The following is a 14,606-nucleotide window of genomic DNA, read 5'->3' on the forward strand; positions in this document are numbered from 1 at the left end:
CACGGAAGAAGGAACGGCTGATTGCTCACTATACAGAGCTGACATTCATGACACTTGTTGAAGAAAGAAATGATTAATTAATACGCCGTGATGAAGTCCACAGAAGTTGGACGAAACGTCTTGGCTGTTTTTACCATACTCATTTGAAGATTAAAGAACAATTTTGGATTCGTACTTATCGTATGGACCAAGTTATTATTGGAACTTGTGGTGCACTTCACAGTTATGAATGAATCAATTTTGGTATTTGTGATCACTCTCTGGAAACAGCGGGAATTTGGATGTGCACACTATTCAGTTACATAATTTGAACTCTGGACTAACTGTAGGGGATTATTGAGGGAGGTGCGTTCACTTCATAGGCTTGCTGTTTCGTTTTTGATTGCACACATCCCCAGGTTCTTTATGGAGGGCTTAGGAGCGGGGAGTGCACCCCAGTCTTCAGGCCAACTAATCTTGGCATATGGCCCTGGGCAGTTGCCCATGAACATCAGCTTTGTTTTCTTGCCATTAAGCTTTATGCTGCAGTTGGCTATTCAGCTTACTATCTTTTCCATGCATGGTGCTAACTGCAGATGGTTGGAGTTTGTCGTCTCAGACACTAAGACTACTAATTGTGTGTCGTCAGCGTAAGACACAATTGACAATCCAAACTCCTGAACAATTTGTGCTAATGGTCTCAGATAAATGTTGAACAAAGTAGGGCTGAGCCCTGAGGAACTCAGTATGGGGCCGAGAATGTGTCTGAGAGGTTGGCGGATTCCATACACTGGAATGATCTGTCGCTTAGGAAGGAAGCAAGTCAATTGTCCTGGATCGCCATCTCCCTTGATCTGTACATTAAGGTACTGTGATCCACGGTATCAAAAGCCGCACTTAAGTCAAGGAGCAGAATGGCGGTAGATCCTCCCTGGTCAAGTATCCTACCAGAGGTGTCCTGCCTCACTACGGAGCCACCCGTGGGGCTCGTATGCAATGAGTTATATATGTTTTCCACTTTGTTTTTGAAAAAAGTGGCTAGCTCATTGAATCTGTCCTTAGAGGATTGATGCATGAGGGTGCCTTGTTCAATCGTGGGCAGTGACTTCAGGATTTTGAATAGCTCTTTGGGGGTGTTGGGAGCCATATTAATCCTCTCCTCAAAATATTTAGCCTGGGCTACCTTAAGATCATCATGATATTGTCTGATGGAACTTTTGTATAGCATCTTAAGGTTTGGTGCACAGGTGTTCCTCCAGTTTATTTCGAGTTTCTTGCACTTCTTTTTTTGAGAGGCTAGTGGCTGTTAAACCAAGCGGCTCTTCTGGGACTGCGTTGGCTTTCATTTTAGGTTTCTGAAAGCATTTGCCTACCGTATGCTTAATCCAGTCCGACCAACGTGTGTGGGCCTCATTGGGTCATCTGTCGGGGAGGTGTAGTGGATTCTAAGATTAATCCATCTTTCTGGTATGATCCTAGGCTATTTCCTGCCTAAATTACTGCCAGAAGGAGAGTGAATGAGTGATTTAGCGTACAGAAAAGGGATGCAACAGTGGTCAGACCAAGGGTCTGAGATAGGGCTAAGCACCTATATTTTATGGTCATTAGAGAAAATAGGGTCAAGAACATGCCCTTTTTGTGTGTGGCAGCCCCCACAAGCTGGGAGAGTTGCAGGGCTTCCAGGTCTGATATAAGTCTATTAGCGGATGGATTGTTGGTATCGTCAAGGACCATTGAAATCACCAAGCGTTGTGAAAGCTCCTTTCCCTACAATACAGCTGGCTAGGAGATCGGGAATAGCATCTAGAAATGTTGTAGACGGCCCTGGAGGCAATTGGTTAGAAATTAGAAATGCTTAACACAGCGCCTTGAAGTTAAGCCCGACTGCTTTTGTGCCAAGCTACCAGAGAGTTAAGCACAGGTTAACTTAGTGACTTTTCTTGTTCACCCTGAAAAGAAATGTGGCGTTTGCTTGAAAGTCTGACCTCTCCGTTGAAGTTGGTTTTAGCTTCGGTCTGGCAGCCACTTTCAGTGCAGTTTTTAGTATGAGGAAGGTTGCCCGGTGCCTAGGGGTGGAGGTGGAGTTGCCTGCTGACATGCTTTTGGGCAGAGACTGGGTGGGCACGGAGGCTTGGTCCCAGGGTGGACAGTCAAGGGGCACAGGAGCCAGACCTAAACGCCATTGCTTTTTATGGCACAGCTTGGGGCTACCACAGGAGCGGGCTATGCCTCGTCAAGGGCAGATTCTTGTGGAAGAGGCTTTGTTACATGGCCTTTTGCATCGGAGCTGCAGACCTGGATGTGGTCCTGTTGCCCCAGAATACCTCAGACTTGGCTTCATCATCTGAGGTGCCAAGGAAGCTGCCTTGTGGCTGGGCATACTCCACCCCAAGGGAAAGCCTGAGGGACCTGCTTCTTATTTTTCGTCCTCGCGAGGATCTCGTTAACTGAAGATATTGGGGGTCTCAGGCAAGGGTTGTTGCTTCACCGTATGATGCGCCCAGTGTCTCAACCGGGTAGCGCAGTCTCTTTAAAATGTATTTTTACAGAGTTTTATATAGCGTGAACTTGACCCAAATCGGGTATCAGAGCGCTTTACATAGCACCTGTTACATTACATCAGGACACATTCACTTTTGTTAGGGAGATTAAGTGATTTGCCCAGAACCACAGGATGTTCAGCGTCATTGCCAAGACTCAAACCCAGTTCCCCAGATTAGAGGTCGACCACCCTAGCCGTTAGGCCAACTCCTCTCCCCTCTTACAGTGGTAGTCAAAAGAGGTGTCACTGAGATCGGGGAGGAGTCAAAGGTTGTAGACCGCAAGTATTTAGTGTTGCAGCTAGGGTAGAAATTGAAGTGTGTACATTCCACAGCCTCTTCTAGGTATTCTCCGACCATCTGACCTGTGTTTCTCTGAAGGACATTGACCGGTGGTTGGGGCGGGATATGGGTTGCCAAGGCAATGAAGGGCGCCCACTACATGTCTTGGAGGACTTTTTGAGCGACAGCTGTGTGCAGAGGGTGCAAAGGTTGCCTTTCAAATTGTATGTGTTGAAGTGTTCAAGAGCTGGGCCTGAAAAGGCAGCCCCCTCCCATGCGCCAGCCTCGCAACTCTTGCTCGAAGCGTCCTTATTCGATGGCGGAAGAAAGCAATTCGTGGTGGAGCATGTGTCTTCGTGCATAATGCGCAGCCTGTCCTGTGAATGTGTTTGAACAAAAACAAGTTCCAACAAACGAGCCCAACACTAGATGTCAATTGTATCGAGAGCATGTGCATCTAAAACCACATAATTAACCCCTTCCATGCTCATGACGAGCTCAGCTCGTCATGCAGTACACTGCTCGTGTGCTCATGACGAGCTGAGCTCGTCATGAACAATGGGATTTAAGGGCCTGCAGCACAGGGGAGAATTGCTATAGCATTCAAGGTGTTAAGAACGTATTGTACCATCCGCATACAAATGTCTTTATGAAAGTTGGAGCCAATATTATCCTTGTCCACGGCCCAGCGATACAAATTCTCCTATATGCTGTGCTGCTCCTCGGAATCCTAGTTAAGAAGCCACCCAAAGTAAGATAGAAAGAGGCGAACGAGGTGTCAATTTTTTTTTTTTTTTTAAATTAAAGAAATTTTCAACAGATAAAACATATATGAATAAATAATCGTGAATTTTATTGAATCAAGAATAATTTAAGACTTGTACAATCATGAGTTTTATTCTTCGTCACGGGGAAATAATCTCAAAGAGATCACTGCCAAATATGTAATTAAAATTAAATCAAATCTGGACGGGGGAACATCATACCATACACAAAATACTTGCTTCCTAGTTGCTTTTTTTTAAAAAATTACTAGAAAAGATTCATCAAAATGCAGCAGTTTAATCAAATATTTACATGTCTATGTTACAGTGAGAAAATGTACATCTTTGTATAACACATTTCATAAACATTTCCACTGGAAACTGGGCAAAACAGCAACCTTCCATTAAATATCTACATTTCTGAAGAGCACTGCCACAATGAGACATGGTTCAAGACAGATTGATGAAATATAATCAGGGTTACCGTGAAAAATAAAAATAGCCAAACTTGCACACAAAAGTCAGCCAGCAGAACAAAAATGTCATATTATTGGCGAACGGAGGTAACGTTTTCGGCAGTTGTGAGTGAAAAATAAATCCTTTTAAATTATGTGCATTTTTTAAAATTACCCTAACAAAATCATTGTAAATGTTGCATAGACTTCTGTACATTTAGAAATGTCCCAGCCTTGTAGGAAAAAAAGTGAACTGGAAGCATCTGGACAGATTCTAAAAGAAAGGAAAATTCAGTTTTGTGGAAAAGGCATTTACCCTTCCATAAACATGGCCGAATTAACTGTGCACCCAGATAATCCTACTGATCATAGCTGATAAAAGGATGGGGCGTTTATGAATATTAAAAACTAAAATACAAAAGAGGCTGCTGGCATCTGCCACTTTACACTAATTAATAGCACGGGCATCCACGTGGCAATAAACAAACGTATTTTTTATAGATAAGATCAATACGTCACTCTGTACAGAGAAATAATGACATTATTTCTGTTATATAGATCTATATATGCACACATTTATATACACATATATATCTATACATGTCATTGTTTCGCTTGTGCAATGGATAGATCTAAATCTGTATATATAATATCTCTAATTTTGGAACTTGTTTTTAATGGTTAAAGATATAAACCTATTTACCTGCAAATGTCGAGTTGAGGAAATTAAATAGGATAAAGTTTATTTCTTAAAAGACCCAGTTCACAGTAGTTCCAATAGAAGTCAGTGCTGGGAAGGAAACCCCTTCTACTCGTTTATAAGAAAGGCTGTGCTTATGTTTTGTTCCAAGTTAAAAATACGGGTAATTTTTGCTTAGTTCTTGGGAGTCTTTAAAACGAGGTTCTAAGTGGCTCAAAAAACTAATATTGCTTCCATGACACTGGTATTTCTTAAGCTCATTTGTGAATAGCAAAGGAATGCTGCAATCACGACGTCATAATGAGGTATAATTAACACGTGGCTCTTCGTAACATCTGTATTCTCAGCCCTAAGCACCCTTCATTCAGAACATATGGGAACGGCGCCATCTAGAGGACAGTATTATTCATTGTGTCAAAGTTAGGCAATTCCAAGCTCAAAAACGCATGTGTGCACCTGGCAAGGGTGGGCCATCGGTCGATTATCAGTCTCTTGTGTACTTTCTTTAGGTTTGTCGCAAAGATAGGTGTACATTTGTTCCAGAGCTTACATTTTCCTGCGAAACAACTCATGGACAAAATGCAGGCGGTGGTAAACCCCCTTCTCAGTGCCATAAAAGGCTTATCTTCAGAATCTCGGGGTTGGTAGGATGCTGGATCTTTTGTGAAGCTTAGCCAATAAATCTTAAGTAGGGAGTAACTGGATTCATGTAACAGCCTAAACTTCGACATGCCAACATGCCACCGAAGGAACTTTACGACAACCTGACAATGTGGCACAAGAAAATAGCGGATGGGAAGGCAGAGGTGAAAGGGTCTCCCTCAGACTCTCCTCGAGTGCCTCGTGGGTTTTGACCAGTTAGGGTGGCGAACACACCCAAAGTGAAAATTCGGAATGATCCAGAGTTACGGGATGAGACATGACCTTTCAAGAGGAATCCATCAGGTTAAACCTGGAGGAATTTGTCTCAAAAAAGTACCTTAGAAACATCTGCATAAGTTAGTATGATCATCTTGATCTACCAGGTTTGTACCCAAAATTCCTGGGGAGCGCCAGACCTCGAATTTACTTGAATGTATGGACCCTCGCGGTATTGGTAATTTCAGGTGCACAATTGACACATCGGTGCACTTTCTAGGTGTTTCAGAGCTCCCAAAGTGGTGATAGGCTTTTCAGAGCAACTGAACGTTTTGAAGAATTGGCAAGGATAATCAACAGATGTAATGGTGTTGCACATTTAAGCCGCACGTATTGTTGGAAACAGGCTCCAAAAGGCTTGCCCAGGTTCAGAACTTTCATGATTATTGACCTTGAGGGGCAGGCTGGGTTGTGGCAGCTCATTAGGCAACCTTTCCTTACTCAGGTCTTACATCACAGGTGCATTCACGAATAAAAAGGCTGATTTTGAGGTGTTCCTCTAAGCAGCCAATGTAATGGCTGTGAACCACTCTCATATGCTCATCTGGACAGTTGCTGGACCCCTAGAGGTTTTCAGAGGTACAACTGCAATAACAGCTCTGCAGATCTGCTTGACGGAGCTATCAGTGAGCACAGCATTAACACTCCTTCCTGTGCCTCTCTCTGAAAGGACACCAACCTGTGTTGATACGTGCTTGAGGGAAGATCAACCGAGCACCCAATAATATGAATAATGTTCTGAAGCACAGAGGTGGTCTTCTCATCTCCATGGGATGGCTTTGGCCCTTTAGAAATTTAAAGTTCTCTTCTACAGATTTTATGATCTTGCAATACTCATTATCCAAAATCACCACCTCAACCCCCATAGGATGCACTGTCAAGTGACTGAACCAAACAGGAGGGAAAGGACACAACATTGAATATAACTCCTGATGATTTGTGGTCCATCCTTTTTAGGTCTCGCCTAGCGAATGCAGCGCATGCGCTGATTTGCATTGGCGAGAATCTATTGTTGTGGGTTTGGTGCGCAAAGGGAGACAAAGCATGTGCGCGCCGGGATAGGCGATGTGCACGTGTATGGCTCCCTTCGCACGTTCACTTTCCTAGTGCAAGCGTCCGGACAACACTGAGCGTAGCGCCAGCTTCAGGGACACCGCACTTGTTTTAAGCAGTGTGGCAGCCACCCCTAATCAACAAGAACGGCCGTGCTTTTCTTTTCCACCCCCTTTCCCGTTGTCCGTGTTCCCGACCCCCTCCCGCTGTCCGTTGTCTTGCAGCTTGTTTAACACGCAATGCACATTGACTCAAGCCCCCTTAAATACATCAAAACCACTGATGTAATAAAACACCATTTGTGTCCAGGAAATTGTGCCACAAAACCCAGTGGGCACCGCCAGCATGTACGTCAAGTGAGCACGGCACCAACACAGAACAAAACTACCTCCTTCGGCCGCCCGCGATCGATTATGCGGCACTGTCTGGCAGCTCCTCCCTTTTGCCCAGGCGACCGGGAAGCCGAATCAACGTGACACCAAGCGGTCCTCACCAACAACCGGTGAGTAACACAAAACTGAGTGCGACCCTCCCACGAGTCCACTCCCACAGGACCACCAGGAAGAAAGGCGCCGGTTCCCCCTGGCCGGCTTGCACGCCATATACTGCCATCGCACTCCCAGCGAGTCCACTCAAGCAGGACCACGCATACTGGGCAACGCGAATCAGAGAGAAACAAAAACAGCGCAGTATAAAGCAAACGGGCATGCCAGCAATATCCTGACCCCTGGAGTCTGAGTCCGCAATAGCAGGACCTCCGCCCCCACATACCTGCAATCTCGATCACACAGCACTCGGAGCAGTGCAGAAACAAACGAGCATTTGCAATGTAATAAGTCTTGCATTTGCGAGATTTTGGCTTTTTACATTGTAAATCGCAATGCCTTTCATTTATGGGTTTAAAAAACCTGCAATAATAAAAGGCAATAGATCAAAGTTACAAAAATGCGAGAGCTATTGCATTGAAAAAGCTTGTTTGAATAGGTGGTTATCTAGAGGTGGTGGAGGGGGACAGTGGGTTACGGACTGTGGAAGGGCGCAAAACCTGCTACTCTTGGATTACACAATGTGTATGTGTCTAATCACGAGACATGGAGTGAACAAGACGATCCAGTGACCAGTGAAAATCCATCAATGTGCACTTGTACGAAAAGAAACCAGAAGTTTACTTGGAAATCAAATACTTCTGACCATGAAAACAGAAGAACTGAGGAATAATGAAGGGTAAGCCAAGGTATGTGCTTATCCCAAGACCACGGGCACCATCTCCGGCTCAGTCATACTAAGATGGGGAGAGAATTTGACCCAGTACTGGCATTCACCCGGAAAGGAGGCCGAGCCTGTTCCAAGGTACCACAGACAAAGCCCTCCTTGGTACACAGCACCTAGGTCTTTTGTTTCCACTGTCTGAGAAGGTAACAAGTGGATTTGTTTGAAGAGACCTACACTGTATGCCTCAAGTCTAGTTCCGCTGAGAGGAGATTCCAGCCTGCAAATAGAACAGAGTAGTTGTGAGCAGGCAACCGATGTAGTGAAAGTAAGCCGCAAAATCGGTGCTGATGAGACTAAAAAAAAAAAATCAGAAAAACACCCTTCAATTAAGAAGTCCATGGGATTAAGAAAGAGGAAATAAAAAGGACCTCTTCATACCCAAATCTTGGTCAGCCATTGAAAAATAAGACGGGATGAGGCGCACACATGATGGATAATGGCGCATGGGAGGACCATACATGCATCTTTGGCTTCAGTGCAGTAAAGCTTTGACATATTTTCGACTACTATCCACTGGGCGGGCAGTTTTTCTCCATGTTTGAGACTGAGGATACCGGATGTTTCCCCCCCACCATAAAACAAAATAAGATGTCTGTATTCTAACTTAGCCACAAAGATTCAGAAGTGTTTTAATGTAGTGTGCGCACCTGTCAAAATTGTAATGGTGTTCTCCTTTGAAAATGAGTCTTAACTTTCTTCCCCCAGATGAGAGGTTAAGAGCAGCCCAGTAACAATATTGTCTGTGAGAGAGAAATGAAGCTGAAACTTCTCTTCTTGTCATGATGACAACAAACACAATCTGAAATGTCAAACAATGGAGATTCACAGCATCTGATGCATATTTTCAGAGATGACCTTTTAGCCCCATTTGCAAAACCACATTACAACACAGCAATATATGTCATCAACACAAATTGTCTAAAACAAGTAAGGCATTACTTTGAGTCAGCACCAAAAAAATATAATGTTTGATAAGGCGTGGACGCATAATGTTCAGGACTGTGGTTTGGAGAGGAGGCACAGCAGTGGGTAATAGATTTATTTTACACATTATGCATTCACTCCTGCAAAACATAAGAGCAGTTCTTTGTAAACTGCTGTTTTCTCTCCCGACAGGTACAAGTATTTGCTCTGAAATCTTGCATGTGCATGTTAAAAGAACAAAACATGGCAGACCAGATTCTGGCTAGTACACAGCCAGAGAGCACCTATTGGTCAGTGCGTTTAACTGTGAGTTCAGGAAAGCCTCTTCTCTGCACACCAACTTGGTTGCAACTGAGTCTCAATAAAGGATTTTTGGCAAAAAAATGCAAATAATCCAAACATTTTCCTTGCATACGGAGAGAATATTCGAGAAAAAAAGTACCAAATCCCAAATCACATTTTAGGATAAAATAAAAAATGTAAAACCAATGTCGTATTTGCAGCACAGTGAAGCGGAATTCAACTTATTCATTGCAAATTGACCCGAAATTAAGCATTTTAATAGCCAGCCCTAATTCTCGGTTAGCTTTCGATTATTTTTTTACTTGATATCCCTATTCCACTAGCCTGATTTTTCAATCCTCACGAACAAGACAAGTAGTATAGCACCATACCAATGTGTAATTGAGGTTAGTTTGTGTGTGTCAAGTCCAGTAACCATTTTGAAGTTTGGTTAAAAACAGCGTAGATAAGCATTTCACATGCCTCCCGCCACCCACATCGCATGCTAACTTTCTGGACAGTATGTGGCACACCACTGATTTTTTTCAGAGCTCTCAAAGTGTTTTTTTCCTTGTTACATATCTTCAGTGTTGCAGGCAAGGATACCTCCGGAAACTAAATATATAAAAGAAATAGTGCAGTTCATGTTATTGTAAAAAGAATATATCCACACGCGCACGCATACACACATTTGATCGCTGGGTTGCCTGCACCCACGTTCACGAGCAATTCAAATAAAGTGTCTGGTTCCTGTGGTACTCCTCGCTGGGACGCGCAGCCAGCCCAGCAGCGAGTTTAGCTCTTCAATGGCCCGCATTCAGTTCCGCTGGGGCGCAAGAAAGTTGAGGAACGGTTACAAAAAAAACCAGGAAGAGGAGCAGCGGTCTTGTCAGTGCAAAGGTCACAACGTTGACTCCAAGGAAGAGTCCAAGATGTCGTCGTGGTGGCTGTTACTGTTGGAGTCGCTGTCGTAACTGTGCGGGCTTGAGTAGTTGGCAGCTTCTTGCAGGCGCATCAACATGTTCATCTAAGAGAGACAACGCGCATGGCATGTTAAAACCACAGCTTTCATTGCCCCCCACACACAACACAAGTAATTTCAGAATACCTGCAGAAACTAGCGGCTTACTATGTATATCTTGACCAGGAAGATAAGACCTAAATACCGCTTAACAATCTGCTGAGCTAAGATCAAGAGACCTCTTGGAGAGCACTATGACCACCTAAAAATACAAATAATCCGGAATACCTCTACCCACACTAACTATAAACACCTTCACCCGGATTACACGATCTAGACATCTTTTCACAATCTGCTGAAAAAAGTTCAAGAAGATCTCTTGGAGTGATCTTTGCCCACCTTAGATGATACTAATAATTCAGAATACCTACAGACACTAGTACCTTAATATATCAGACGATGACCCGGAAGAGAAGATCTAGGCATCTTTTCACAATCTGCTGACCTAAGATCAACAGGATCTCTTGAAGTGGTCTTTGCCCACCTAACACAACACAAATATCTACAGACACTAATTGTTTAGGTACTTTTGCTTATTTTTGGTTAGATCATTTACATGCGGACCCTTGAAGGCCCTAGGTTTGACGTGGTTTGAAAATTGTATTACTGCACTTTTTTTCTAAATGGAAATGTGACTGCTGCTATATTTATCCTTTTAGAAAACTTTATGCGGCTCCTGTTTCACTCACCCAAATTGGTGATGGACTGTGCATGGGGACACTTTCCTTTTACTTGTTTTAATAGATCTCATATCATCAAAAGCGGTCTCACTTTTCTTTTTTAAGTATTTCATTGAATTAATAGTATATTTGACAATGTAATCAAATTGTTTTGAGTATAGTGATTTAGGGTATAAAGAACCGAAATAAGGTTGGAACTGAACTGAACCTTCAGACACCAGCCTTATATTATAGGTAACCCGAGCTGGAAGCCAAAATCTAGACATCTTTTCACAATCTTCTGACCTAGGCTCAAGGACTCTCAATGTTGAGGCCCCTCGAATATGAACAAAGTGGAGAAGAGAAGTGCATGAGAGTCCCACTTGCTCTTTAGAAAACGCCTGATAACTGCATTACTTAAGACAAAGTTTCAAATGTAAACCAGGCCACTCCAACTTCTTTTTTGTTAACTAAAATGAAGGAATTCACCTGGACGTGAAAGCGGTAGGCTGCTTAACTAACTGGCCTCGTTTCTGCAAACATGGACCTGAATTTCATTCGCCAGTGACATGAGACTACTTTCTGCGCTATGTAAAAAGTAGCTAAAAATGCTCTGGTTTTAATTGCGATTCTCCTTAGTTTGGACTCATTCATATGCAAATCAGTCTTGATCCTGCTCCAATAGGAACAGACTAGGCCATGTCCTGCCTGAACCAGAAAAGAAACTGCCCAAGACCGACTCCACTCGGATTCGGGCTCATAAGTCATGTGCAGCTTGGTTACAGTGGCACAGAGAGCATGGGACACACGTCTGGGTCCTTAGGTCCCCCGAGTTTGTCGGACCACGCCCAGTAAGTTAATTCCTTCCCACTGCAGTGCTTTGCATACTGCACGTGCTTTTCGCGACAATAACGGCTACTCTGTAAATGCGGCTATAGGACAGCTAAAGTTCTATAGCCGACTTAAAGTTTTTTTGAATGCTCAATTAAATTAAAACAAGAATAAAGCTTGTTTGCTGGATGTTTCTTCGCGTGGCACAGAGTACCCATCAAAACCCACATCTTCTGGTCGCAGCTGCAGTAAAGGAGGCCACTCGGACTGTTGCAGCGTGACACAAATACAATTTACTCATAAGGATTAGCCACTCTGCATTCGACATGTGTTAAGAAGGAGTATGCCCTGAAACATACTACTTGCATGCAATCCCACAAGAAAACCTGGAGATTTTTGTGACTCCCCTTAGAGTAACTCACTTTGTAGCTGTTGCCCTACAGTAAGTTGGATCCAGACATTAAAAAAAAATATAGACTATCAAATGTGTTTTTACATTTAAGGCCAGAAAAAACTTTTCTAGATTCATGAGAACTTACCAGAGGATCTCCTTCTACGTCACTCGGAGGAGCTTGTTTGCTGGATGTTCCTTCGCGTGGCACAGAGTACCCATCAAAACCCACATCTTCTGGTCGCAGCTGCAGTAAAGGAGGCCACTCGTGCTGTTGCAGCGTGACAGACCATGGGTAAGTGTCCATCACCCATTTGGCAGGGTCTTCCCATGGTGCTCTCCTTCCGTATAACTTTGGGAAAAAATTAAGATTAAATAATGCCATGTATCTGGTATCTTAAGACAAACCATCATCATACGATAACACACAAAGAGACACCACTGAGCTCAGATATAACACACACATGTACAACATATTGGCAGAAATCTGTAGTTTGCTTAGAGTCCAAGTCTAAGCAGAGGTGTTTAGGGCTTTTTGCAATGGGACAATATTTTCTTATTTTACCCCAATAAAGATTGCACAGCCTGTGAATCTAGAGGAGATTCACACTGCAAAAAGGAGTCTATAATTCATGATAAAAAAATAATAATAATCAACTGGACACAGCAAACTTGTGTTGCAGTTGATATACAAAAAAGACATAACTGCGCTGATTCAGCGGTCAGCTTATCCACACTGTATTTTGCGTTGTAATCACGCACAGAGTGGTCGAATCACAACTTTTGTGGGTATTCACAATAATTCTTCATTGTCATTCCCCATTCTGAAATACATTTAAATACCATTCCAGATTTGGAATGGGAGTGGAGCATCCCCATTCTTTATGGTTCATTATGTGGGCGAGGATTTCCATGGGGCATATAAAGCACCACTGTGAGAATTAAGAACGTTGTATGAACTGTTTCACAAATACAATTTACTCATAAGGATTAGCCACTCTGCATTCGACATGTGCTAAGAGGAAGGAGTATGCCCGTAAACATACTACTTGCATGCAAACCCACAAGTAAACATGAAGAGTTTTGTGACTCCCCTTAAAGTAACTCACTTTGTAGCTGTAGCCTACAGTAAGATGAATCCTGACATAAAAAAATGTTTTATGGACTAGACCATGGCATGTGAATCCATAAAAGATTAACGCTGATTTGTTTTTTTCATGAATTGGCCACAGCATTCGGGTGTCCAGTCTTACACATCATCATGTATTGCTGCAATCACTGCAAGCGGTAAATGTATTTTACACTAAATACTGGTTTCCATAGTGCTACACTGATAGGCTGAATTCATGTTCAGTCAAATGGATCTGTGTTAGACCTTTGTATAAATACATTCCAACCATTCATCTATTGTGCTCTGCTGCCCTTTCCTACTGTGTCATCCCCAATGTCCTCGAGTTCGGTTTCAGTGTAGATTCTAAAGCCAAGACTTAAGAGGACTAAGTGGCGGCGTTGGTGCTGGTGGCACCCGGTGCGACAATCTCTTTTGACATCCCTCTCCTCACTACCACCCAGCAAAAGTGCCCCTCATCTCTCCATAGCCCCGCTCTCACATACATGTAATTTGTTTTAAAGCTATGGTAAAGGCTGGCTTTACTAATCACTCAGCTATTCACTTAAAATACAGATCTGTTCTTTGAAGCAGGCATATTAACCCTCTGCGCTACTTTGTGGTGAGTCCGGACTGGCACTCATCAAAACTCCATCTCTCTCTCTAGGGGGAACATTAATCACAAGAGTTCTCTTGACATTTTTATCGCTACATGTAAACTGGACGCACAAGGAACTCTGATGAAGGGGATTTTAAACTGTAGCCTATTTCTAAACACAGCGCCTTCTGTGCCGTCAGTGGGAAAACAGCCGTTACAAGGTTTTTACCATGTTGTGCCTTTAAAATGTATGCCTTTACCACGCATTTAAGGTGAGTTCAAGGGCGTGGTGGGGGGTATCCCCCCACAAATATATTTTATACAGGAAAGTAAAACCTTATAAATAAATAAAATATATTGATATATATATATATATTCAGTCAGTTGCAGGTGCTCCAAGTGAGGGAGACCACAAGGAAAGTTTTGTTTTCAGGGGTTTAATGGCAGCTTGCAAACACACGGTTATTCAGAAGCACCTCTCCGGTAATATGAACGCCGGACGCGTTTCGGGACCTTTCCCTTCATCTGCGGCGTGTAGTAAAGACAGCTGCTTGCTAGTAATGTCTCTGCGCACCTTCTTATGACGCCTGCCTCTCTGGCATGGCGGGACGCACAGCATCCTGGTTATGGTAGTGCGCCAGTACTTCACCTCAGTGGGTGTGCAAACAGTCCAAGTACTTATAAAATAATGTATATATATATATGCGGTATGTAGCGCCAACAGCCAATATCTGTAAAAGACGAGACGAGACCCAATGGTTGGTGTTTCCTCAGAGATTTATTTTGCCCAACACCAGTTTGCCACGACGCGTTTCGGCTCTCGTGGAGC

The 14,606-nt window shown here is 43.3% G+C and overlaps 1 protein-coding gene across 6 annotated transcripts in view; it reads right to left on the reverse strand.

Annotated features, from left to right (window-relative positions):
• Nucleotides 1–3,631: 3,631 nt before the first annotated feature.
• Nucleotides 3,632–14,606, reverse strand: part of NAV2 (neuron navigator 2) — an 830,108-nt gene continuing 819,133 nt past the window's right edge. For all 6 annotated transcript variants that reach the window (XM_078684226.1, XM_078684230.1, XM_078684229.1 and 3 more), the window contains 2 exons: nucleotides 12,220–12,423; nucleotides 3,632–10,196 (listed from right to left, as the gene is read on the reverse strand). In XM_078684226.1, coding sequence (XP_078540352.1) covers nucleotides 10,071–10,196; nucleotides 12,220–12,423 — 330 coding nt within the window. In that variant the 3' untranslated portion in view covers nucleotides 3,632–10,070. The remainder of the gene's footprint in view (nucleotides 10,197–12,219; nucleotides 12,424–14,606) is intronic.

The sequence above is a fragment of the Lissotriton helveticus genome, chromosome 3_2 (genome assembly GCF_964261635.1).
Source record: "Lissotriton helveticus chromosome 3_2, aLisHel1.1, whole genome shotgun sequence".
Classification (NCBI taxonomy): domain Eukaryota; kingdom Metazoa; phylum Chordata; class Amphibia; order Caudata; family Salamandridae; genus Lissotriton; species Lissotriton helveticus.